We start from the raw sequence: 27,504 nt of genomic DNA, 5'->3' as shown, positions 1-27,504 counted from the left end.
AAGGTTAAAGTAATGTTGATTTTTAACAACTGCTTAGTTAGACGTGCCATTCTAAGAGTTTGGAATAAATATAAAACAAAGCTTTCTGTAAAGATGCCTCTTTGGGTGTCTCCCCAGGAAGCTTTTTTCAGAAAAGAAATGGTGGTGAAGCCGGAATGGACTTATGATCAAATAATGTCTTTTAATTTTGGTGACCTTATCCTCAAGTCTTAAGAAGAGCTAGAATCAGAAGGATATGTCTGCCATTGGTTGACCTATTTACAATGGAAAGATTTAAATTAGACGAAGAGTTATGGGTCTGACTTTGTTAAAAATGAATTGGAAATCCTACTGTGTGGTAGTGGTGGACATATTATTGCTGTGGTCTATAAAACATTATAGAATTTGAATTTGGGAAATGAATATATAAAGCATTGTATGGTTCAGTGGGCAAGGAACTTAGGATATAATGTAATGCTTGAACGGTGGGAGAATATGTGGGCGAAAAGTTTAAAATTTACACCAAGTTACAATTTAAAAGAAATTTTTTATAACATGATGTATTGCTGCTATTTAACACTAGACAAGTTGTCAAGAATATATAAAGGTATTTCAAATGAATTTTGAAGTGCATATGTAAAGAAGGGACTTTTTATCATTTATGGTGGACATGTGATAAAGCAAAGGAATACTGGAGTAGGATTCATATCCTAATGCAGAAGATTCTTAATGTGAATATAAAGGTAAAAGCAGAAACTTTTTTTGGGGGTTTAATGGAAAAGGACTTGGAATTTCTTTTTTTGAACTTTCAAGTTATATATGTTGACAACAGTAAGATTACTTTATGCATAAAATTGGCAGTAATTGATTCCCACAATGGATGAATGGCTACAATGGAGTTAGCAGAAATTGCTAAATTGACTGCTTTGATTAAAGAAAAAAAAACACAATTACTTTTGTTTCTACTTGGAAACCGCTTCTGGACTTTGTGCTTGAGGTGGGAAAAAAATCAAACTTTGATTTTGGGTTTTACCAGTTAGATAGATTTGTTATTACAGAAACAGCTAGTTTATATTAGTACGTAAAAGTAAAATGTTGAAGTCTGATGTTACTATCTTATTCTTATAACAACTCCAAAGGGAGTCGTTAGTCAACGCCTTTTCATTCTTTTTCCTTTCTTTTCTACACTTTTTCCTTCCCTTTTTCCTCCCCTATTTTTCCTATTGTATTTTTGTATTTTATATTATAAACTAATAAAACGATTGTGCAGAGAGAAAAAATAGTAGTAGTTATCCTACTCACATTTTCATCAACCCCGCATCCCGTATCACTCTGAATCTTTTACTGTTAAAGTTGGCTAACAGCTACTGAAGAAATTATGAAACATATTCAGTTATGATTTCAGACACAAGTCAACCTCTTCAAAGTATTATGCAAAAATATCTGTGCTTTAATGTTTACAAAATGCACCTATGAAATTTACAATTGTCTTTGTTTTATCCAGCCAAGATATCAAAGGATGAGATCATTTAAAAAAAAAATCCTACAATCCCATCCAAAGGAAACCTAGAATTAATTCTAAGTCCTGTTCTGGAAACAGGACAGAGAACCCAAAAGATTATAAAAGCGAAATGGGAGGAGGCAACTGATGGCTTGTCAGAATAACAGAGTTGGAAGGGACCTTGGAGGTCATCTAGTCCAACCCCCCTGCTCAAGCAGAAACTCATACTTCATTTCAGACAAATGGCTGTCCAATCTCTTCTTAAAAACCTCCAGTGATTGAGCATCCACAACTTCCGGAGACACGTCGTTCCACTGACTAATTGTTGAGTCTTCACTTTACTTCTAGACTGAAATTCACTCTTGAGAACAATGGTCCTCTTTATCTGTCCAAGAGAAGATGTACGAAATGAGACCTCTTCCAAAAAGAGTTCAGATTGTCTGCCACGGTTTACCAAAGGCCTGGATGTGCTCCTTCGCTTTCATCCTTAAGGATGCAATGCTGGTATTCCGGGGATCCACTTCTTCCAATGGGTATTTATCCACAAAGTTTGTCCCACATTGATAAGGTGGGGGTGGCCCCATGACTCCCAGGGGCTGCAAAGTGTGTCCCATGGGGGGGGAGTTTAGGAAAGGAGGAGGGGTGTAGCTGCTAGGGAGGCTTTGCGGGGAGGACACAAATCCAGGCAAGGTTTGGAGGGGGCTACTGTTCGACATGGGTGGGCTGAGCCATGATTCCAAGGGCAGGTTGCTCCCAATAGTCCCAATGGCAGAAGGCTGAGGAGAGCGGTTAAAGGAGAGGATAGGTGAATCCTGCAGCTTCATGGAGGTCATTTCCAGCTTCTCCTGACGCCTCCATTTCGCTCTCCGATTCTGAAACCAAACCTAGAGAAGCAGAGTTCAGAATTAGCCACACGCCAGAGAAGGATGCCTTTCATGTCATAAAATAGTACTTTGTACTGTTATTGCGACTGCAAGGCAATCAAACCGGTCAGTCCTAGAGGAGATCAACCCTGACTGCTCTTTAGAAGGCCAGATCCTGAAGTTGAAACTCAAATCCTTTGACCACCTAATGAGAAGGAAGGACTCACTGGAGAAGAGCCTAATGCTGGGAAAGACTGAGGGCAAGAGAAGAAAGGGACGACAAAGAAGGAGGTGGCTGGATGGAGTCACTGAAGCAGTAGGCGGGAGCTTAAATGGATGCCGGAAGATGGTAGAGGACAGGAAGACCTGGAGGAATGTTGTTCATGGGGTCGCGATGGGTCGGACATGACTTCACAACTAACAACAACAACTGTTATTAAATTATTGTTACTATGATGGTGTGTGTATTAGAGCTGGGCCTCAGACTGGTAGTGGCCTACAGCCTTTAGGAACCAGTCCGCACAACTGGAGGTGAGCAGTGGGTGAGTGAACGAAAGTTCATCTGTATTTACAAATACTCCCCAGCACTGGCATCACCACCTCAGCTCCACCTCAGTACATCAGACATTAGATTCTCATGGGAGTGCGAACCCTACTGTAAACTTTGCATGTGAGTGAATCTAGGTTGTACGTTCCTCCTCCCCTCCAGTCCGTGGAAAAATTGTCTTCCACGAAACTGGTCCCTGGTGCCAAAAAGGTTGGGGGGCCACTGTGTTAGAGGGAGAAGAAAGAGCTTTTTTTAAATACTGTTGAGCTGAGCTCAACTTGAGGAAGACTTCATTTTTAACAGATAAAGTGAGAAGATACACCTGTTATCTACTCCATGATGCCTCCCAAGTGTTTTAGGTCATATCCATGGATCATCGTGAGAAAGACAATAAACATCCAAGTTTCTCCAGCAAAGTTTTGGACTGGAGGAAAGGCAAATTCTGAACTATCCCTTTTCTAATCTAAGTTGTACATACTTAGTAGTCCACAGTGTAATTTACGGAAATGTAAGCTCCTTTCCTATCTTTAAAACCTTCTGGTACTTTTAGGACTAACCCTGAAGATACAGTAGATGTCAAGTTTCACCCAACCCAGAAATTCAAGGAAGAACTCTTTGGAGCAATATTTTATTATTTATTTTTCTGATTTATATAGCCACCCATATCACCAGTAAGTAACTTTGGTAAATGGTTTTGGAGTTGTAAGGTTTATAAAAAAAATCAATAATTATTTTCTCTTTTTAAAATAATCATTACACTGATCACTTTTGAGGGTGAGTTGATTATTTAATGCTGTTTTTTGATTAATTGGCGGAGGAGAGGAAGTAGAAGAGCATCACCCATCATCATTCTTCGTTCCTTCATACTAACATGAACAACTATAAGCAAGTGAAGATACCAAAACAAACATATTCTTTCTTCTTTATTCCTTATTTCTGACTTCTTTATTTGCTCTCTACCTAGGTGTGAATTCTAAAGTGTAATAACTTCAGGACAGAGTCTTTTCCACTTATATTTTGCAAATTGCCATGTGCACTGATGAAGATCGGTCATCTGTGATTTTGCAATGTTGTGCATAGCCACAGAGAATATTACGCATGAACCCAAACTGGGGTGAACAAACTTTAAAAGGCTTAAAATCCATGCTTGGGCTTAGACTGATGTGCTAAGGATTGTGTGCCTATAAAAAGGTCACGCTTAGGAAGAAAAAGCTTTACATTTATTTCAATCAATCAGACTGATATTTTATTTAAATTTTCATTAAACTTTAAGTTTATTATTTTTAATATTTTCTTATTACATTTTGGTTAATAGGAGTTTTCCCCCCACTTCAGATTATATATTTAACAAGCGTTCCCTTCTGTCACATTAAAATAAAAATGACTGATTGGCAGCAACTTCGGTTAGTTGTGCCCCGTAGACAAAATTGTCTCCTTCTCTGAGGGAAATGGGTGGTTTAGAAATATGAAATATAAATAAATAAAATTGTCAATGTTTTTCCCTTTTGAAGAGCCATCCTAAATGATGTTCCAAATACATAAGTTTTATAACTGAAACCTGGGATTCCCTCGTTAAATATTTTAATTATTTAGGAGACAGAAATTTGATGGGAAAATGCCCTATGTTACATTTACCATAAAGTAAGAACTGCAACATATTGGTGCAACATAGGTACACATATGTATATAGCTAGAAAAAACAATTAACATTGATAAACTTTTGGTGCTCCAAAGGCCCTTAAAATTTGGCTCTGGTCCCACAGCTGGGATTAATATGGGGGAGACTGTTTTAATGGTTGTTTGAAATCCATGTTGTCTTGTTTTCTTTATGTTTTTAATTGTTATGTTTACTAGGTTACTGAGAGTCCACTGGAGTGGGTGGCTATAAATAATAGTGGGATTACAGACAGATAAAGACTCAACCTATAACACACCAGATATAACGGGGTTGAAAAGAAGAAAGTGTGGATAATTGATGTCAGAGGACCATAGAAGACAAAGAATTAGAGATTGCCAAATATCAAGATCTGAAAACTGAAAATTGGAATTTAAAGATTATAGCATACTCAGCTGTGGTGGTCCCAGTGGATATTGGCACACTGGGTGCCACACCAAAAAATATTGGACAGTACTTTTGAAAATCTGTACATTGACAAAATTTCCATCAGTTAATTACAAAAGTCCACATGGCTTGGATCTGCACATATACAATACAGATACATTATGACATCCTAGGTTTATAGGAAGCACTTGATGCGTATGAAGACCAACACAAGCTAAAGAACTGGCAGCTATGATTTCACATTGTTGTGAACAGATAATAAATAATGTGTTAGCATAAATGTACAAAGTACAAAGACTAGAAAGTCTTTAAAACTTTGCTTTAAATAACTGGAATTCTAGGTCTATTTAATTTGAAGAATTTTGCTTAATTATTGCGTTCCACAAAAGTCTAGTGCACAAAGGCAATGTTCCAGAAAAACTATTTTGTAGGACTAAAAAGAGAGCAAATGATTTACTTATTAAGAAGTGAATCCATGCTATACAAGCTCTTTTAATATTAGAGCCAAAAACTAAAGGGCCCAATGGAAGAGCAAGTAAGTTTCAGGAGCACTCACTATCCGATTATTAAATAGCCTAAAATCTAAACTAAATTTTTTTCCACAAGATTTCCTACAGCTTTTGATCAGGAAACTCAGGACACTGTCATTCTAAAAGAAATTCAATACAGGTTAAAGGGGGGTGGAGCCCCTCAAATCTCCTTCCCATAAAATCTATAAAAGACAAATAATCATGCTCCCATTTATTTTGCACTGTATCCATTACCACAACAAATAAGGATGTCCACCCTAAATTAGATGTTGGTTGAAGCATTTTAAGCCTACTTTGGGTTCTAAACAATTTTAATTGAATGCATGTTTGAATTTGTTGACAGTGGCCATTCCTCTCTCCCACAACAATTGCTCTTATTATAGCTCTTGGTTTATAAACCCATTTTTGTTTTCATTAAATTGGTAAAATGATTTGTGTTTTTCCTTTGGTCTCCACTATTTAAACTTATCCTGGATTTCTCATTTTCCTTCTACACTTTTTTAATGAGCTTTAAATGTTTTTTCCTTTTGTCTTCACTATTTAAACTGATCCTGGATTTCTCATTTTCCTTCTACATGTTTTAAAATGAGCTCTTCAAAGTCTTCTGTATGTCCAGCTCATAAAATGGCACGACCTGCATATCTCAGGTTGTGTTTTTATCTCCAGTTTTGATTCCAACTGTTATTATTTCCAATCCTGCCTCTGTCATAATATGTTTAGATACGTAGCAAAAATGTTTTTGAAGAAATGGCAAAAGGGAAGCAAGATTCATCTGACAAGACAGAAAGAGTTGACGCTGAAAGTGGAACTAGAAATGACAGGCTCCAAGAATGATATGGAAAAGATGTTTAAATGGACATACCAGAAATTGATTGATGCTTTAATATAATAAAATAGAAATAACAAATAACAAACTAAGAGAATAACCTGAATAATTCTTTTATATTGGATTTACAAAAGAGGTTTGTTAAAGTTTGGATGAATCTTGAGAGAAGAAGTAAAAAAGAAATGAAAAGAAACCAAGTTCTGTGACGTTATTTGAATGGACTACAGTTGTAAGAAGAAAAAGGAAGGAATATAAAGTTGGTTTATTTGATCAAGGCTAAAATAAATATGCTATTATTTCTGGCAATCCTTAATGGACCTTTGCTAACACCAGGCTGAAATAGTGATGCTTTATGGATTTGTTTAAAGATAAGAGGTGGGATGTGGGATCAAAAGATCATTAGCTATAAATTAAGAGGTGGTGAAAAGTTGCTAACGTGGTTTATATTTCTTGTAATGAAAGTTGGAAGTCACTTCTTTATATAATTCTTTCCTTTTTTTACTATATTCTTTTTTTTCTTTCCATTGTCTAGTTTTCTTTCCTTTGCATTTTTTACTCTTTCTTCTCTTTCTTCTTTCTTTTAGCTATATTTTTACTATTGCAATTATATTTTTTAATAATTATTTTTTAAAAAGACAAATTGTCCAAGTTTTGCTGTTCTCTACAATGCAAAACATAGACCCCATTCTTACATGTTCTTGCCCTCCCCATAACATTAAAAGGGGCATCTGGCTAGTAAAGGCTCAACTACATTAAGTCACCCCAGCATTACCCCAAATTAAGGGATTACAAATCATATTACATTAGTAAAAAGTTATATTACATTAGTAATCTGATATAATGTCTCTATTTATGTTCATTAGGCATTTCTTTTTTTCTAAGAAGGCATCTATTCATCTTTATAGTATATCATGCAAAACTAATTTCTAATCTCTAGGTCAGGCAGTCTTATTCCATATTTATTAACACAGAGCTGTTAGCATTATAAATGCCTACTATACCGCAGCTTTAACAACTGGAAAGTTCTCTGTACTTGATTCTTTCTGTCTGACAGTCTATGGGGCTGTCCTACATAAATAAAAGTGCCAATTTTGATGGAAGAAAGGGACTGTTTCCCAATTTGCTGCAGTTACAGGCTAAGCATAATAATTAAATCCCTTAGCTTGACTTAATGGTTCAACTTATGACTTCTTTGTGATTTGATCAAGCAGTTAAAAAGACTCATGCCAAGGGCACAAATGCATTTTCTTTAAAATGGAAACGGTAATAGTTTGATCTTAGTTAATTACATTGCAATTAATTTTTTGAGACATGAAAGAAAATGTGTACCATATAACGTAAGTGATTAACATATACACTTGCTTTCTTTTAATTAATTTCAGCTTCAAAATTCCCATAATTAGTTAAATAACTACCTTCAAGTATACTCCAAACAGACTTTAAAGTGGTTGTTTGGAAGAAAGGGGCATTCTGATTTTGAAATTTGCAAGGAAAAATAACAGCTAAAGGAATGAAGCACTAAAACGAAAGGTGGGTTATCAACTAATCATGCTGTCTTCTACAGTACAGTATTCTCAGTTAAAAAGTAATTCATTAAACTTCTATCTTCCATTTTTGGACCTCTCTCGCCATCCCGAGATTTATAGGATCCAATGAATAAACAAAGACTTCTGTTTACAAATTCACTTGGATCAAATTTTAATACAAACAAGCTTCGTTTATATTGCTCAAACTAACACTGAATCAGAATATAAAGTGGGCTTTGATAGTTCTCCAAATTTTGTGACGAATCTCTAGAATCAAAAAACATGAAAGTAATTTTATATCATCCGGCAAATCTTCCTGAAAATTGCTTGCAGAAATGTGGAAATTTGGGAAAGCGCATGCCAAATACAATTATTCACAAACCTATCCAGAAAGAATATGGAAAAACCTTACATTTGTAATAAGGTGAATGTTACAGAAAGCAAAACAAGAGATTAATTCATTTTTACATGTACATTTTGCGATTTTAGGTGATTTTGCAAATGGCACAATCTACCTTTTATATGGACTCTTAATGCCATGAGTGGAAGGACCACGAGTTACAGGTGCTGAAACCAAACACTAATAATTACGCTCTGAAATGTTAGAACACACACACACACACTCACACACCCAGATTAGAGAAAATCCCTTTACAAACCATTTAACATGGGTGCAAAATCTAAAATTAGCTCCAGAGGGGCAAAAATACAAAAAGAAAGAAAGGGCCTTTAAATTGGATTAGTAAAACAAGGCTGCTGTTGTGTTGCAATGCTCTAATGAAGGAAGAAAAAAGAGGTTAGCTAATCAAAATTCCATGATACAACTAGATGGGAAAAGGGAAGGGAAGGGAAGGGAAGGGAAGGGAAGGGAAGGGAAGGGAAGGACATGTCTTTTACCTGAACTCTGACTTCAGGTAGATTGACTTTCATGGCCAGCTCTTCTCGACTGTAAACATCAGGATAGTGGGATTTTTCAAAGGCTCGCTCCAACTCATGAAGTTGGTAAGTGGTGAAGGTGGTACGGTTCCTTCTGTGCTTCTTCTTGGGCTGTTCTTCATCTAACAGTTTGCCATCACTGTTACAAACAGCCAGCTCTGGGCTCAAGCAGTTGTCCGAATGTTTTGTACAGTAGGTTTCTGGGAAGTGAGAAGTAGGGAAAGCCTGATCTACCTTTAAGTGGATTTGCATCAGAACATTCAATTGATGCTAAGCATACCCATGCAAATTCCCTTGATGTCGATATCGTTTCCTCCCATTTTATTTCCCCCCCCCAAACGGTTCCCTCAATTGATTGTTTGTTTCACTTGGGATAGCCTTCATGGGATCTCTAGCTAATGGTGTACACTCCAATTAGAGATTTTCTGGCAGGAAATTGTTTGTTTTCGATTAAGTGCTGAACTGTACAGTGCTTCTGATTTGAATTCAGGAAATTGCTTGAAGCTATGCAGGAGTTCAAACACAGTGTCAGCAATTCCTTAAACCTGCCACGCTTCCCCCCCCCCCCCCAGGAACTGCCTCATTCTGGAAATGGATGTTGCTACTTTAACGGATTGCCAACAAGTGCTTTTTCTACACAGCTGCATACTCCGCACTCTTTTTGGAGTTCAGTTTGAATCAGTACACAGCCCTAACAACCATTATCTCAATAACATTACCGTACTGTACTTTTGCTTCCTCTTTTATCAATTTATTTTTAAAATCTATGTTGTCCCAATGGTGCTTTTTCCAACAGACTTTCTCTCTCTCTCTCTCTCTCGTTTTAAAACATTTCACTTCTCATCCAAGAAGCTTCTTCAGTTCTGACTGATGGAGAATGGAAGGAGTTATAATGGAAAGAGTTATATGTATACATTCTCCCATCTACCCATCAGTCAGTTAGAGCTGAAGAAACTTCTTGGATGAGAAGCAAAACATTTTCAAACAAAAAACCTAAGAAAGTCTAATTGCCTTTTGGAAAAAGCACTTTGGGACAACCGTGACCTGAATGATTGAGAATCTCTATAGACATAAAGTCCTTGTAAAAATCGACTGCTCTGATCCAATAATATACTATTACTAGCTGCCCCAGTTGTCATCTGTAGCCCAATCTTGCTCAGGTCTACCCAGAAGTAAGCTATTTTGGATGTAATAGGGGTTGTAGCCACTAGTCTTGCTTGTATATTTTACGGAAGCTCTAGCAAAGAAACACTGAATCCACAATCACTCTGCACCCACCGTAAGTTGTTTCTTTTCTTTTCCCCACATTGAAAAGATTGTCACCACCATTATCATAACGACCCACGTTCTCTGAACTTGCTACTAGTGTCTTCCTGTGTTAGTCCAAGTTCTGGTTCTCACAGCAGCCCGTCAGATGTTCCTAAGGATGGCATGGTTTGCATGGCAAAAGTGTCAAGAGACAGACCTTGGCCTTGCCCAGTAGGTGAACAAAGAACTAACTGTAATCCTAAAGCTGATTTCTTCATAAGCATGTTCCTTTAAAGTCAAGGTATGCTAAGTCGCTTTGGTTATGACTGATATGCCCATCTCACCCAAGGATCTGAGAACCACAGATTTAGGCAGCCCTGATGGACATCTTAAGAGATTAATCCAATTACTTCCAAGGGGGTATCCTAAGGGCATGCAGAATGAGCTTATTTAATATATATTGCTCCCTCAAATCCCTTCCTATGAAGAGTACAGACGTTTCTTCTTAGAGGGGACAAAAATCACTTCATTTTTACCCGAATGGTTGGTTAAAAAAGATGGTGATTAAAACTGCAAGTTCTTTTGGGGTATGTGATCCATCACACACTGAGCATGGGCTCCATGCTCTCTGACAGATCATCTTGGATGAAATTACATATGGATGGCAAACCACCACAGGACAGAAAAAGCAGAGAACCAGGCAAGTTTCAAAAAAAAAAGCATGCAGGCTATTTTGAAAAAAAAATGGAACAATGCCTGTAAGCAAGAGAACTACTTTAGAAATGGATCACTTGTTTCCAATAGAACAGGGATCAATCTTCATCAGCGCCTTTCCTTCAAATGCTTTGGGACTTTAATTCTTCTGGTTCCCTGGCCCGGAACTTTAGCAGTCAAAGCTCCAATGTTGTCTGGATGGTGCAGGTGCTGGAAAGCATCTCTAAATGTGTTTTCTGGGGTAATTAAAAACACCTTTATTATAAAGGTGTCCCACAAATGCCCTTTGGGTTAGGTAGTCTAACTTTTGTCCCTTAAAGCTGGAGGAGTGGAATAAGCCTCTCAGTCCAAAGGGACTGCCCTATTCCAGATTTTACCAAATTGGTGTTGTTGTTGTTAGCTGCGAAGTCGTGTCTGACCCATCGCGACCCTATGGACAACGTTCCTCCAGGCCTTCCTGTCCTCTAGCATCTTCTGGAGTCCATTTAAGCTCACGCCTCCTGCTTCAGTGACTCCATCCAGCCACCTCATTCTCTGTCGTCCCCTTCTTCTCTTGCCCTCAATCTTTCCCAGCATTAGGCTCTTCTCCAGTCAGTCCTTCCTTCTCATTAGGTGGCCAAAGTATTTTGAGTTTCAGCTTCACATACTTTGGCCACCTAATTGTTACCGCTAAGCTTCAATCACCGAAAGAAGCTTTACAGTCAATAAAATTTTTTACTTGTTAATATCATCCATCCCGCCTATATTATTTTTACAAAATAAGGCAACACAAATAGGGACTGACACTGAAACGATCGTTTTTAATAACAGAAGGGGAATTTTAAAGGCTCTTGAATATGGCTCCCACCGACGCCACATTAAAACCTCCAGAAATTCGGAGAAATAGGGATGTTCAGATCCAAAAGCCTTTGTGGGTGCCAGAAAACGGACCGATTTCCCCCCACCACCACCCCTCACCTCCGAAGCGCCCCGTCCTGGGGCTCGCCTGCTCCTGGGCGGGCATTTGGGAGAAGCCTTCCCCGCCGGCGCCCATCTTCTCGGCCGCTTCTTTCCCCGCCTTGGCTCCGCCGCTGCCCTCCTGGCTTTGGAAGCTGCCCAGACGGGGGTCCTCTTTGGTAAATCCCAGGATGGCCTCGATGCTATGGAGCCGAGAGGAGGGACCCCCCGACCCGGGGCTCCTGAGCAGGGGCCCAGCCAGCGAGGAGAAGCCGCCGCCGCCGCCGCCACCCCCGGCGTCGCCCATGCTCAGGAGCGCGTCCTGCGGCGGCAGGTGCATGAAGAGCGCCGGCTGAGCACCGGTTGCCCTCCAGCCTCTTCCCGGCTCCGGACGCGAGCCAGCCGCCGCCCCGCCGCCGCCGTTCGCCGATCTCCGCGCCAGGGGAAAGGCCCGGGCGCGGCGGAAGCGGAGACAGGTTCTTCGGACCGGGATCCGGAGTGGCGGATCAGCCTCTCGGCCCCGACGGACGCGGCTCCGCTTGAGGTCCCAAGCGAGCGCGGCCGGCGGGGCGCGGCTTCAACCCCAGCCGCCTGCAGGGACGCGAACGTGCCCGAAGAGCAGAGGGGGCAGCCGGGCCAGCCGCTTCAGCCGGCGGGGCAGGCTCTCAGCCAAGCGGGCGCCTCCCGGGGCCACGACGCCGCTGCCGGCCCCGGTCCTGTCCTCCGGGATGACTGAGCTCGGAGGCTTTTTGCCCCCGGGGAAGGCTGGCAGGAGCGCCGGGAGTGGAGGACAGGCTCCGCCCACCCCCCGAAGCTCCTCCCCCCGAAGCTCCTCCCCCCGAAGCTCCTCCCCCCGCCGAAGCTCCTCCCCCTCGTTCCAAAAAGGAAATTGACCCGCTGAAATTGACCAGCCGGGCAAAAGAGGGAAACCGGTCGCTGGGAAAGCGGGAGGCGATCGGAGGGGCTTCGAGGGTCGAGGGGGCCCTTGAAGAGCCAACCCACCCACTCCCTCCTCCTCCTCCTCCTCCTCTTCTTCTTCGAAGAGGCAATTCGCTGTCTTCCGATTGCGATCGATCCGGAGTGGGGAATAAATGTGGATTTAGAGCAAAGTGGAACAAATATGGGACTAAAAAGTTTCATTTAGCATTTGTATAAGTTTTGATGTGATATTAGTATTGCTTGTAGTCATTTTGCATGAGCTAGAGCAGCGTTTCCCAACCTTAGGAACTTGAAGATGCGTGGACTTCAACTCCCAGAATTCCCCAGCCAGCTATGCTGGCTGGGGAATTCTGGGAGTTGAAGTCCACGCATCTTCAAGTTCCTAAGGTTGGGAAACGCTGAGCTAGAGTGCGATAGACTTAATAGCTTATTGTTGTTAGCATATGGTTGTTTATGATTGTTTTTACCTTTATACCTTGTATTTAGCTCTGGGGAGGGGGGAGGGTTAGGGAGGGCTAGGAAGGGTTGGGTGCTGGGTGGGGGGAGGGATTGTTAAAGATAAAATGTATTGAAAAACTTTTCAATAAAAAAAATATGTTGATTTAGAGCAAGAGAAAGATCTTAGCCAGAGTCAGCTAAAAAAAATAAACAGAACGGAGAGCAAGTCTTTTTTTTTTAACGATTTGGGGGATCCTGCAAGAAACGACCTCCCCTCGCTTTTTGGGGAAAAAATGCATTAAAGGTAAACTTATGATTTGATTGGACATTTTAGGAAGGGAGTTTATTTATTTTGTTTTAAAGTTGCTCTTTGAAAAGAAGAGAAACTAGCTACGGGCAGTTTGGGACATTTTATTGGGTTGTTTCCTATCGCGGGATAAAACAGAAGTGAACGGCAAGAGCGGCCTGGAAATGATGTTGAGAAGTTTCCCCCCAAAAAAAGTTACTCTTAAAAATCCGCTCACCGATTGAAGAGGGATGAATCGCGGTCCCTTAGTTTCCTAGTTATTTAAATCAAATCATTAAAAATCAAACCAATAATAATAATGCCGAAGGGACTAATTAAACGGTGACCTTTCAAGCATATTTTACCCTTCTCTTCCATTTCGTCCCCCCCCCCGCCCCAATTATAAATGATTTCTAATTTCTCTGCCTCTCTCTCACACGGGACAAACCCAGCGGCGCATCCTTGTGAAGTTTAACTTAACTTTTACGGACCGCCTAGTAGTAGAGCAAAACGCGCGATTTTAAAGCCGATTTAAACCCGATCGCCGACAAGGGCGTCCTTAAGGTGAGAACAACCTTTTTTTTTTATCCTGCAACCGGGACCGTTTTCAGCGCGAAATTCCGCTCGGGACTGAACCACCCAAGTTCGATTGAGCTTAAGCCTCCGTTTACAATCCCATCTAAAAAGGAAACTTCTTCATCCGTGTTAATCGCTGGCTCGCACGAATTAACCCCTACGCGTTCTTTTTTTAAAAGAGAAAAGAAAAGAAAAAGTTCGGTTCAGTGGGGCGCGATCTTTATTTTTTATTTATTTATATTTTATTTTAATTCCATTTATATCCCGCCCTTCTCTGAAGACTCAGGGCGGCTTACAAGCTTAGCAGTAAGCCTTCATTCCATGTATATGCCTGCTTATTAGGGCTTTCACACACACCCCAAGCGGCATTATTACAATTGCCCCCAACAATCTGGGTCCTCATTTTACCTACCTCGGAAGGATGGAAAGCTGAGTCAACCTTGAGCCTGGTGGGATGCGAACCTGCACCAATTGCAGGCAGCTGGTGTTACTTAAGGCGGCATCAGCCCACTGCTCCACCAAGGCTCTCCATCTTTCCCAAGATCTGACCTACCAAGAAAGTCCCGTCTTCGGAATGAAAAACCAACAAAGAAAGAAAAAAAGCCCATTTTGCCGGGTTCGATGCCCTGTCCTATTTTTCCCAGCGCGCTAAACTGAGGACGCCCCAAACTCGAGTCCCCCCCCCGAAAACAGCAATTTCGCAGCGCTCCGAAAAGTACCGCCGACGGCGGATTTTTCTGATTGGAAATTGTTGAGAATAGTCGTAGGTCGTGGTTGCAGGCTGTAGGGCAGGGGGTCTTCAAACTTGGCCCTTTCGTGACTCGTGGACTTCAACTCCCAGAATTCCTCAGCCAGCCATGGCTGGCTGAGGAATTCTGGGAGTTGAAGTCCACGAGTCACAAAAGGGCCAAGTTTGAAGAGCCCCTGCTGTAAGGTTTTCTGATCGCCCGCCCTTCCTTTGCCAGATCCTCAAGGAATCCCAGACGAGCAGGATCCCGGAAAGACAGCGAATCGCAGAAAGGGGAGCCGCTTCCAAACGGCGGACCTGCGAAAGCCGAGGTGTGGCCCTGACACTCTGCACGTGCTCAGATGCCAAGCGCGCGCTAGAGTTAGACCGGGAAGGAAGGAAAAAAAGGTAGCTGTTTCCATCCGTCAGGTTTTTTTTCCCCGTCTAGCCCAGGGGTAGGCAACCTCGGCTCTTTTATGACTCATGGACTTCAACTCCCATAGCTGGCTCAGGAATTCTGGGAGTTGAAGTCCATGAGTCATAAAAGAGCCGAGGTTGCCTACCCCTGGTCTAACCTTAGTAAGAGCGGCCTCGTCCAGCAGGTTCCCTTTTGTTCCGACGATTAACCCCGTAATCATGCTTGCAAGGTTAAAATAATTCGTAATAAGATGGATTGATTATATCCAGAATAAATATGGGACTAAAAAGTTTCATCTAGCATTTGAATAAGTACTGATGTGATGTTTATATTGCTTGTAGTTATTTTATAAGAGTTAAAGTGCGATAGATTTAATAGTTTATTGTTGTTTGCATAAGGTAGACTATGATTGCTTGTATTTTTATACCCTGTATTGAGCTCTGGGAAGTCGGGGAGGGGGGAGGGGGAAGGGAGGGAGGGGTTGGGGAGGGTTGGGGAGAGGGGAGGGGGTTAGGAGGGGTTTTGTCTTTTTAAAAAATGTATTGTAAAACTTTTCAATCAATAATAATAATAATAATAATAATAATAATAATAATAATAATAATAATAATAATTTGTAATAGAAAGGGCAAGATATCGTGAGAAAACGAGAAACGTCATTCTTTTGGTGTAAAAGCCCTACAGGGACAACAACTTCCTTGATCCAGCACAAAGATCACGTGGGTAGTTATAAATAGGCGGAATCAGAGAATAGAAATGGCCTGAATAAATATAGCTAAATGTGCAGGTGTTCTAGGGATTTTGATTCCCCTCCCTTACAGCCAAGTGCAATTTTTAAAAAAAACAACAACAGTATTCTCTAATCGTCCCAGGATACAATATTAAATGTACCATCCTGTAACATCCCACGGAAATTAATAATTACATCAAACATGCTAATGGAGAAAAATAATAATAATAAAGGAAGCATTCTTAATAAAAGCAGTGCATTTATATCAGCCAAAAAGATGCTTCCAGAATCTCACTGGATAATAAAGATACAGATGTGTTAATTGTGAGAAGAGATTGAACCACTGAGTCACACGGGGCCATTCGGTGCCCAGCCTTTGCTGAAAGACACCCTCGGAAAGAATTCAAGAATTCTCTCTTGTCAGTCAGCCAGATTGTGCTTTTCTGCGACTTTGGCTGAGCTGGGCAGATGGACCTGGGCAGGCCAAAGTGCCCCCCCCCACCAAGTCTGCAGAAGCCTCTGACTTAGAAAGTGGAGGGGGAGTGTTAATTCTCTACCTCATACATGATGGATGTAAAAAGAGGTGGGTTTGAGTCACACGGTTGTGCTCACCATTTATTTATTTATTTATTTAATCTAATCTAATTTAATTTACTTATTTATTTATTAAATTTATGTGTGGCCCATTTCACTGTCAAGTTACTCTGGGTGGGCCTACAACCTCATAAAGGAACAATAGAACAGTTAGAAAGTTTAAAAATGTTAAAAACAAGTCAGTGTTAACAATGAGCTCTGATGATGTTACCTAGTTTGGTGACGAAATGTCTGCAATCAAACAACCAAGCTCTGGGAGCACCAAGGGCCCCACATTTTTTAAAAAAAATTCCTCACGCTGGCTGAGGAATTCTGGGAGTTGAAGTCCACAAGTCATAAAAGAGCCAAGGTTGCCTACCCCTGCTCTAGGCTTTCCTGTCCTCTACCATCTGCTGGAGTCCATTTAAGCTCACGCCTACTGCTTCAGTGACTCCATCCAGCCACCTCATTCTCTGTCGTCCCCTTCTTCTCTTGCCCTCAATCTTTCCCAGCATTAGGCTCTTCTCCAGTGAGTCCTTCCTTCTCATTAGGAGGCCAAAGTATTTCTCCTTGGACCAGACCTTTTCAACATTTTCCTTCCGAGTTTCTTATGAAATATCAAGCATAAGGATAGATTGCTTTGAGAAGTCATCTAATTATTTGATAGATATCTTTCCATTGAGAATGTAATTTAAGTACTACAGCTTCAAACTCACACTCTTTAGCAGGGAGATAGACATCAGGAGGGACTTCTTCATCCTATGAGCTACAAGCTGGTGGAACTAGCTGGTCCATAAGCTGCAGAGCTTTTCTTCATTGGAAGTCTTCAAGATCAAATGATCATTTTTCAAGAAACTCTTGGCAGCTTTAAGATGTGTGGAATCTCCTAGGGGTCTAGAGGTGAATAGATGACATTGATGATCATTCCAACTCTATACTTCTGATGAAAAAGTCTGAAGCACAACTTCCAAATTAGTTTCCAAATGGGCATAGCCCTGATATATTACATCAGGCACCTGACATTCAGACAGACTGCCCCATAGGTACTTGGCATGTTCTTATGATTAAAAAGTGATAAGGCATCATATTCTGTCCATCTAGATCAGGGGTCTCCAAACTTGGCAACTTTAATGGCTGGCTGAGGAATTCTGGAAGTTGAAGTCCACAAGTCTTAAAAGTTGCCAAGTTTGGAGACCCCTGATCTAGTGTGATAAAGTGCTACAGACTTATGTGTCTCTGTGTATGATGTACAGCTCCTTTGAATTAAATCCAATTTTTGGCGACTACATAAACACATTTAATATAACTTTTTTTGGCAAAACACCAAAATGATTTGTCGTGGCTTTCTCCTAGTCTGGTTCATGGACCTGGCATCCTTGGCAAGTCCCCATCCCCATCTATTAAGCAGATCTAGATCTGTTTCGATTTCAATCCCAGACAAATCTCATTCACAAAGATATAAGTTATACATCACTTGTAGGTCAGATGGACAGAAAGTGATGCCTAATTTATTTCAAAGTCAAGGAATAGAACCTTGATATATGGGGCAGTCTATCTTGATGTCAGGAAAATAGCAGAGAAAGTATTTTGCTTATCAATGCCAATTTGCTATCAGGGAAAATAACGATGAGAGATGGAAATAATTTCATATGCATCTTGCTTTTCTACTCAGAGATGTCCTCAGGGCAACTAACAAAACTGGGGGTTGGGAGTGGGTGGGAATCCAGAATATATATATATATAAAGACCAAATAAAGTGAAATTCAGGTAAACAATGAACTGCTGCTGCAGGCAGGCAGGGAGGTCATTTAACCTGAAAATCCCAGCCTGGCTGATCTTCTCCTAAACCAAGATTGGCAGTGTTTCCCCTAAGCTTCTGCCCACATGTGGTTAAAGGACTAATAGGCTTTTGTTTCCATCAATTAATTCTTCCCATCATTTGCCCTGCTCTTCCTACTATGGCTGGGCAAGTCTGTTTTTATTATGGGAGGAAAAAGAGAAAAGAACTGACTGCTTTGCAAAAGGGGGGGGTTTGAACCAATAAGTCTTGGGGATGCCTTTTGTGCTGGTTTCAAACAGCAGGTCATCCACATTGTAGAGGCAACCGCGGGCGCTCAAAGCCTCCAGCTGGGGGAGCATTGTGCCCCATCCCAGTTGCTGTGTAATTTGGGGAATCCAGTAGTGCCAGTGAATAGCTGGTACGATGTTCCTAATATGTTGTCTTTTCAACTCTGTTTTTTTTTCTTCCTTTTTTTTGGGTTTTGTTTTAAAGGCGCTGTACCAATGCCACCCAGCTCCTGATTTGAAGAACTTGAAAAACTCCTGATGTCAGACGGTATCCTTTTTTGTTCTTGCCACTGTGATTTCCCAGGCCCTCTTTTTGGCTGCCCCTAAAAAGATTCACCATTTTCTCCATCTTCAGTCCCTGCTCTGTTTCGCTGCTCTGCAAAGTCTTGCTTTCCCCGTTCTGGCTTTTTCACTTGTTTCATCTTTCTGGTGGGAAGCAGGAATCACTCTTGATTTTCTGATGCATTGCCGGGTTGGTTTAGAATTTTTTTTTTTTAAGAGCAGATGCAGCTGCAACCAACTTTTGCGGTGTGGGGTGTTTGCATTGCTGCAGTAAGTTAAGCAAGGTTCCGAGGTATCTCAGTCTGTTCCCCATTCCCCAGGTTTTAGCATCCTTCTCTCTCCCCCCCCCAATAGTCAGCACTCTGTGCCTAATGAGGGCATTTGGTCATAATTGGGCAGCTTGGACTACTTAAGCCTGTTTTTTCTGGTGTTCTTAATATAATCTGCTCTGAATCTTTCCAACTGGGCAGCCATGGAAGTCTAATTATAAATAAGGTAAAATAAAATCCACAGGTGTGTATACATATATCTTCTACATCTTCATGTCACTATCATTATCTGCATCTATGCAAAGGTTTTTCCATTCTTAGTCCAAACGTTTAATCACTGTTTTCCAGTCTCCTTTTTGCAAATTATATTATTACCTCTGGAAGCTGTCGAGGATCACTGCAAAAGCCATGGGTTAGCAACATGCTGGTTTTACCATGTATGCTTTTTACATGTTATCCATATCATGCTATGTGAGTATGCCTATCTGGGTATGGATACATACAAGCACAAACCTATTTATAATATAAATGAATGAAAATGTGTGAGATCAAGAAAACCCATGAATTTTTGATGTTCCTACCACCATTTTGCACAATTTTATTTAAGAAGGCTAAAGAACTTATTTGAGAATTCTTTTATGCTCCATCAATTTGCAGAGATATTGGCCAGTTAAGTAATAAAAATGAGAAGGAAAAAATTGAGATGACAGCAACAGGAGGCAAATGCTGTCTCTGCAAAGAAGCTGAAGAAACAGTGGATCACATAGTTAGCTGCTGACACAAGATCTCACAGACTGCTTACAAACAACAGCGTGACGAAGAAGCAGTAATGGCGTACCCTTGCTCACGAGTAAATACTGATAGCAGTGTCCACTATCTAGACTTTTCTGTCTTCATTATCGAAAATTGTTATGCCTGGGGTGCTGTGTGGCAGAAGCTTACCTATTTGAATTCTAAAGTCCCAGAGCATTTTAGCTTCTTCATTTTCGGTGACTTTGTCTATTTTGTGGTCTCACCAAATTCTGGGATTCTGTGACTTTGAATTCCATTTAGAAATACGCCAGTAGCCAATTCAGTTTCTAAATGGTGTGTCTAATGGCAATTCCATCAAAGTCCCTCGCAGTAATTCAAATGAGAGATGATGAAGGAGTGGGTGTCTGTTCTCAGTATATCTAGTACCAAAAAATGCTGTGGAATTGATACACCCTGAAGCTGGGCAAAGGTCCTCCTGGCTGTGACTTCCACCTGTCCTATCAGGAATCGAATCTGAATTGAATTCAGAAGGATCTCCAGATTGCAAGCTCTTCACGAGAGCCAGATTAGAAAACAGAGACTACCAGAAATATTAGAGGCCTCATTTATTGATAGAGGTTATAATAACAGAATCCTGAAAGTCTGATAGCATTTCCCCTTCCCTCTCTCTTATGCCAAAGGCCAACTTAAGTTTCTTTCTCATGCTTTTTTTGCTTTCTCAATAAAGCTCATGCTTTATTATTACTGCATACCTGGAATTAAGGAGAAACGTCCTGACAGTGAGGATAATTAACCAGTGGAACAGCTTGCCTCCAGAACTCGTGGGCGCTCTCCATCACGAGATTTTTAAGAAGAGGCGCTAGACAGTCACTTGTCTGAGATGGTATGGAGGTTCTCCTGCTTGAGCAGGGGACTGGACTAGAAGACCTCCAAGGTCCCTTCCAGCTCTACCTCTACCTCTGTGAAGATCTGACCTGGAAAGGTAACACAACCCAGGTGGCTAGAAAGGCCCAACAGAGGCTTCACTTTCTTAGGGTCTTGTGGAAGAACAGGGTAGAACAACAGCTAATGACCCTCTTTTACCGGTCTACCATAGAGAGCGTCCTCTTGCATGGTATTGTGGTTTGGTATGCCGGTCTGACAGCCGCGGATAGGAAAGTATTACAGAGGGTGGTGAGTACAGCACAAGACATTGTGGGCTGTTCCCTGACACCACTGGATGACCTCGCCAGGGCTCGCTGCCTTGGAAGAGTGAGGAAGATTCTCAGGGATGACTCACAACCTGGACGGGATCTCTACTCTCCTACCATCCAGTAGGAGATATAGGAATATAGCCAGCCGTACCAACAGGCTGAAAAATAGCTTTTATTCGTGGGCTGTTAGGCTTTGAAATGGGACATAATCTTATGCAGAATTGACTTGGGAGGCCGGTGTGTGGTGTAGTTGGTTCACATGGTGTGGTGGGATGGAGGGTTTGTTGTCACTGTGTGTTGGGGGGAGAGAGAGCACGGGGGGAGGCTCAGTTAATCTCAATGTACACATGTTGTACTTTGACAATAAAGGTTTATTATTATTCTGTTCTACATTCCAACTTTTTCAGTGTTGGATCAAAGGGTAGCCACTTGAGGAGTAGGCAGACAGCACCTGTTTTGCTCAAGGAGATATTATTGACTACTGCTTGGACACCTGATGGGACAGGACTCTAGTCAATATATCATGAATCCAATATCAAACAGAATCTTGCACATTTCCTAGAGATCTACAGGATTGGTTCAGAATGGAGATGACAAGGTGTTAAAAAAAATAGCAATGGGCACCAGGTACTGTACTTTATAAAGGTAAAGGTTCCCCCGCACATGCATGCTTGTGGTTTCCAACTCTAGGGGCTGGTGCTCATCTCCGTTTCAAAGCCGAAGAGCCAGTGCTTGTCTGAAGACGTCTCCATGGTCATGTGGCCGGTATGACTAGACGCCAAAGGCGCACGGAACGCTGTTACCTTCCCACCGTAGTGGTCCCTATTTTTCTACTTGCATTTTTATGTGCTTTCGAACTGCTAGGTTGGCAGAAGCTGGGATGAGTAACCGTACTTTACACACATCTAAAAATCCACTGGCTTTCCCAATCAGTTTCTAGAAAAAAATTGAAAGTGTTAGCCTATAACCTGGCTATTTGAAGAACAATGCTCTTCATAGTTTTCTTAAATCTTTTGAGTCTTCCAATGCAATCTGTTATTTGAGGAAATAATAATCTAAAGTAGCAACAAGAGCAAGCTTTAAGTAAGTCACTGGTTTTATGCCATTTGTGAATAAACCGCAGTGATTTGTAAAATTCATCGCTTCCCTCTTCTTTCTTCCCCCTGCTCCTCTCATAAAGATTTCTGAGTTTCACCCAGTAAAGCTACATTAATGCAATCCTTCTTTACTTGTTTTCTAATTAGCCTAATTGCATTCAGATTGCTTAAAAGTGGGCACCCAAGACGTTTATCTTGATGGGATGATGTTTTTGAGCTCCAGAAATCCTATTAACTGTAAGAAGAATGAAAATCCCCAACTGGGCAGCTGCTTTTTTGGCCAACAAGAGACACACTAGGTCCACATGATGGGAGTTTAGTGGGCTGATTTTCTTCTGAACTCTTTCCACACTTAAGTCTCTACTGGCATATCTAATACTGCAAACATATTTGTCATGGGAGGTCCATGTGCTTGGCTTGCAGATGCGTGTGATGAAGTTGTGACTTCATGGATTTGAGGATATCTTTACTAGCATATGTTCATTAGTTAAGATCAGAGTTGGTTCTGTGAGTTTCACTGCAATATAATCAACCATATAACAAATCACTGACCTTGTGGAAGAGAGATAATGAGATACTGAGCAATGAAATAGAACAGCTCTCACCTATCCTGGTTTCCAACTATTGTCTAGATAATTATATTTTGAACCTGTTAACTCTACTTGGTCTTTCAGTTTAAGGGAATCTTGTCAGTTTGATGATTTTGCTTATGTGCTCTTCTCTGACCTCTTAAACCACAAAAATGCTTATCCTATCTTTGCTGACAAATTTAATTAGCTCATCTAAACCACCACATGCTTTCATTCAGAGTTTCAAGATGTTCCTGTCACATTTTCATTCAAAGGTCAAGAGTTTGGGGCTGGTTTAATGCAGTGGTTTTTCCCTCTGTGAAATCATGAAAAGATGTGCAAAGTTATAACCAGTCAGGAAGCTCAAGATGCTAAAAACAAAGAAGAAGGCAAAACCACTGTGAGTTTTACAGATGTTTGGGGTAGATTTGTTTCCAGTTTTATACTAAGGGTGATTTGGGTGTTCTTGAATTAGCAGCTTGTTAACTTTTTTATTTTGTTCATTTGTTTGGATGCATTGATTTAAACTTGACTTTCAAGAAAGATGCTTGAAAAATGACAATATTGCAGGATTCAACCTGAGTTGGTCATCAGGACCAAAGGTTTATTCTTTTAAGTTTTGGGGCTCATGCTGGAGCCCATCATCAGGAAACTTTTCCTAATGATGGGTTCCAGCACAAGTCCGAAAGCCTGGAAGAATAAAATTTTTGGTTCCAGTGACTAATTCAGATTGGATCCAGCAATATTATTCTGGAATGTATATATTTGCCTTCATTTGCAATGCCAACATTATCTACATTTTTTTCCCCCTGAAGTGTTTTGAAGATTTGCTTTGGTGAAAATTTCATGAATAAGCTCCCCCAACTTGTTCATTCCGAGAGACGTTGCAGGTGCCCATCGTACACCCTATATAACATGGAAGGAAGGTCAGCTTTCATTGTGATGGTCCCTACAATATGGGATTGCTTATCTGTCAATTATTTTTGGAATACATTGAAAAGTATTTTGGAGGCTTATCAAAAGAAAAGTTGAGGTGGGTGGGGCCATTACTCCTTGCCAGTAGGACCACTGAGGGTACTTTCAGATGACCAGCTTGATGGCCATCACCCAGCCACAATTGATCCAAACTGGCAAGGTAGTGATCAACTTCAAGGGCATGAGAGAAGTTGCTATAAGAGCCCTGGTGGTGCAGTGGTTAGAATGCAGTACTGCAGGCTACTTCTGCTGACTGCCAGCTGCCAGCAGTTCGATTCTCACCAACTCAAGTTGATTCAGCCTTCCATCCTTCTGAGGTCGGTAAAATGAGGACCCGGATTGTTGGGGGGCAATAGCCTGACTCTATAAACCACTTAGAGAGGGCTGTAAAGCATTGTGAAGCGGTATATAAGGCTAAGTGCTACTGCTATACAGGTTGTTCTTGACTTGCAACAGTTCATTTAGTGACTATTCAAAGTTACAACACCAGTGAAAAAAGTGACTTATGACCATTTTTCACACTTAAGACCATTGCAGCATCCACGTGGTCATGTGAACACAATTTGGATGCTTGGCAACTGATTTATATTTATGACAGTTGCTATATTCCCCAGCATCATGTGATCACCTTTCGCAACCTTCTAACAAGCAAATTCAATGGGGAAGCAGGATTCACGTAACAGGTGTGTTCCTAACTTTAACAGTTGCCATGATTCACTTAATAAATGTGGAAAGAAAGGTTGTAAAATGGGGCAAAATTCACTTAACAAATGTCTCACTTAGCAACAGAAATTTGGGATTTAATTGTGGACGTAGCTCGAGGACTAGCTGTATAGTACAGGATGAGATTTTTAAAAAAATCAGGGTAGCGCTGGGCAAGTCAATAAAGCAAAATATCCTCTTCGTATGGAGAAGATGCCCTTCCTACCATCAAACAAAGGTGGTAGGGAGAGAAACACAAGACAGAGACACACTCTCTTTTCAATCTCCTGCTTTTCCCTGCTAATCTTTGATCTCCAGACTGTTTTGTAATTCTCTGGGATGTTTTCAGAGGCAATTTACTTTCTGCTCCTGCATGTCGTTTCTTTTCTCTCATTTGTTGCCTTGATTTCCCTTTTCAGGGAAACAACTGTAATGGATCAGAATTGCTTAAGATGCCAGTCCTGGTTATGCTGTCTTTTGATCCCTTGGGGACTCACCTTGTTTCAGAACTGAAACTTCACCTTTGTCAAGTAAACCTCTAGGAAGCATGCAAGATGGACAGTTTTGCCGGAACACCATTTTTCTAGGGTGGAAAAACAGTCTTTCACGTCTGCCTATTTTGCAGACATTTGCTATTCAGAACGTCAAACCCAAAGTAGTTCCCTTTGCATCTTATTAGATCAACAGTTGATGCACAAGGATGCAACTTAAGCCGGGTCTTCGGTCAGAAGTCCAGGACCCCAAAATATCACAGAGAAGGTCATAGGCTACAAGGGCAATATGCACTACATTGTCTTGAGGCTTCCAAAGACCACCAGCTACCATCTTCCTCTTCATAGCATTTTCTTTTTATGTTTTAAATACTTTAACAATAGTTTTGATCTACTTTTATTGACTTTTCTGATTATGACTAATATAACAAATTAAGATAAAATTATATGATATTATGTATTTATTATTTGTATTCGTAAATAAATTGATATGGTCACCCAACTCACAGTGATATTAAGTTACATAATTACATCTCATGTAAGTATAATTATAAAAATGTTATAAGAATAATAAGTTATATGGATGGTAAGTATGCCAATATGGCATAAGGCTATAAAGGGTAAGGTAAAGGAGTCCCTGGGATTTTACTCTGCTAGTCGTTGCCAACTATAGGAGGCAGTGCTCTTCTCTGTTTCAGCACCATTGAGCCAACATCAAAGACATTTCGGCGAGCATGTGGTCAGTATGACATCACAGAATGCTGTTACCTTCCTGGTACCTATTTATCTACTTGCATTTGCCTGCTTTCGAACTGCTAGATTCTCAAGAGCTGGAGAAAATTACAGGAGCTCATCCTGTCGCATGGCACTTGGTCTCAAACTTGGGCTGCTGGCTTTCCAGCCAACAAGCGCAGCATCTTGACCACTGCGCCGCCATGCCACCCCAGGCTATAAAGACAAGGCTCCCAAAACGAGATCAAACAGATGAAATCCTGTGGCTGGAGAGACTGCTTATTGATGATGGGGAAATAAAGGGAATCAATTTTAAAATGTGCAGATGATGATAAAAGGTAGTGTTCTGTTTGTTAGGGTCATCAAAAAAGTTGAGATGGTGACCATTATCACATAATGAAAGCTTTGTTTTACATTGGTTGCACCTGCGATGTCTATCAAGCGGGATAAGGGTTGTATCACATGGCCACTATCAACAACAACTTTATTGTTTTACCTTTTTTTATGCCTGTTTGAGGAATGAAAGTTGGTTTAATTAAGTAAAAATGGTGGTGTACAGCAAGGGACTACCACTTCACATATTTATGTTCTTATTTAAAATACTGAATTCATCTCCCACCCAGTGTTTGAAGCAAATTAACAATAAGATTTACAAAAACCTCCAACCATTTAATGACAATAGAAATAAAACTAATGATGTTTTAAAGTGTATCTACTGTAATACTATTCATTCAAGTATTGATTTTATAGAGAATGGCAGTTTTTGAAAGAATGTTAAGAGATCTTGCCAGTAACAATAATTGAACTGTGACCATCTAGGACAGGGATGTCAAACTGCCGGCCCCCGGGCCGGATGTGTCATCTGGAAGCCGCAATGGCAAAACTCTGCCGATACGTTGCGCGACGTCATGTGACGGCGCGAGTTTGACATGTCTGAACTAGGAATCCATCTGTTTCCAGAAGAGGAAGCCACCCACTTTTATATGCCAGAACACCTCATTCACTTAACTTAAATATCTTGTAAAGAAAAAAGAAGCAAGCTGCTAGCTAGACTTTACCACCATCATTTGCACTGACTTATATAAACCCCTGTAAATATTTTCAAATATTAAAGTGGTGAATTGCTGTAACTCAGCCTTGTTTGGAACAGTCATTACCTTTCCAGAAAACAATGAAACGCAAAGGTAAGCTGGCGCTAGGAGAGATCAATGAGTCTAGGAAGGTGGCAAGATTACATTGTGCTAAATGAATGGCTATATCCATTGGCTCTGCTATTTTGTTAAAGCACCCAAAATCCTAGTGATGTCCATCAGCCTGTAGTGTATTTTTGAATTTCTGGTGAGTACTATGGCAAGTTGACATCCTGTGGCAGTGGGACAATGATTATGAAGAAAACTGCAGCTGGATGCTTGATCTGTACTGGCAAAATCTTTTTGGAGGAAAGAGATAATTGGGATAACCCATATGACTTTGAGCAGCTACTTCTTGTGAGTACAGATTATTTTTTTATTTTTTTATTTTAATTCCATTTATATCCCGTCCTTCTCCGAAGACTCAGGGCGGCTTACAAGCTTAGCAGTAGCCTTCATTCTATGTATATGCCTGCTTATTAGGGCTTTCACACACCCCCCAAGCGGCATTATTACAAAGTCAGTTTAATTGCCCCCAACAGTCTGGGTCCTCATTTTACCTACCTCGGAAGGATGGAAGGCTGAGTCAACCTTGAATTACAGGAATCATTGTTTTGTAATTGACTTATAAGTTGAATGGCTGGGAGCTAAGGGATATTATCAGGCTCACATTTGTAATGTAGCCTTCTAAAGACATAAAACTCAACCAAGTCTAATTTCTTAATCACTTTCTGAATATTTCTTTTACGGAACAGGAAACATTAGGACCCTTCAGACTGGCAATTTCTTACTGTAGACATTGGACGGGTTGCCTTCTCGGAGAAAGAGTTTTAAACACAATTTTGAAATTTTGAATTTTTTTTTAATTAAACAGAAAAAGGGTGCTTAG

General features: G+C 40.8%; 1 protein-coding gene across 1 annotated transcript; it reads right to left on the bottom strand.

Annotated features, from left to right (window-relative positions):
- Window positions 1–1,911: 1,911 nt before the first annotated feature.
- Window positions 1,912–11,975, bottom strand: RAX (retina and anterior neural fold homeobox; the record flags this gene model as incomplete). Its single annotated transcript, XM_083353530.1, has 3 exons — window positions 1,912–2,364; window positions 8,732–8,970; window positions 11,690–11,975. The coding sequence occupies 3 exons, from the start codon at window positions 11,973–11,975 to the stop codon at window positions 1,912–1,914; spliced, it is 978 nt and encodes a 325-aa protein (XP_083209656.1).
- Window positions 11,976–27,504: the final 15,529 nt, after the last annotated feature.

The sequence above is a fragment of the Vipera ursinii genome (assembly GCF_947247035.1).
Source record: "Vipera ursinii genome assembly, chromosome: 2".
NCBI lineage: Eukaryota > Metazoa > Chordata > Lepidosauria > Squamata > Viperidae > Vipera > Vipera ursinii.
The sequence above is the reverse complement of the archived record's forward strand: the minus strand, read 5'-3'. Positions and strand labels throughout refer to the sequence as shown.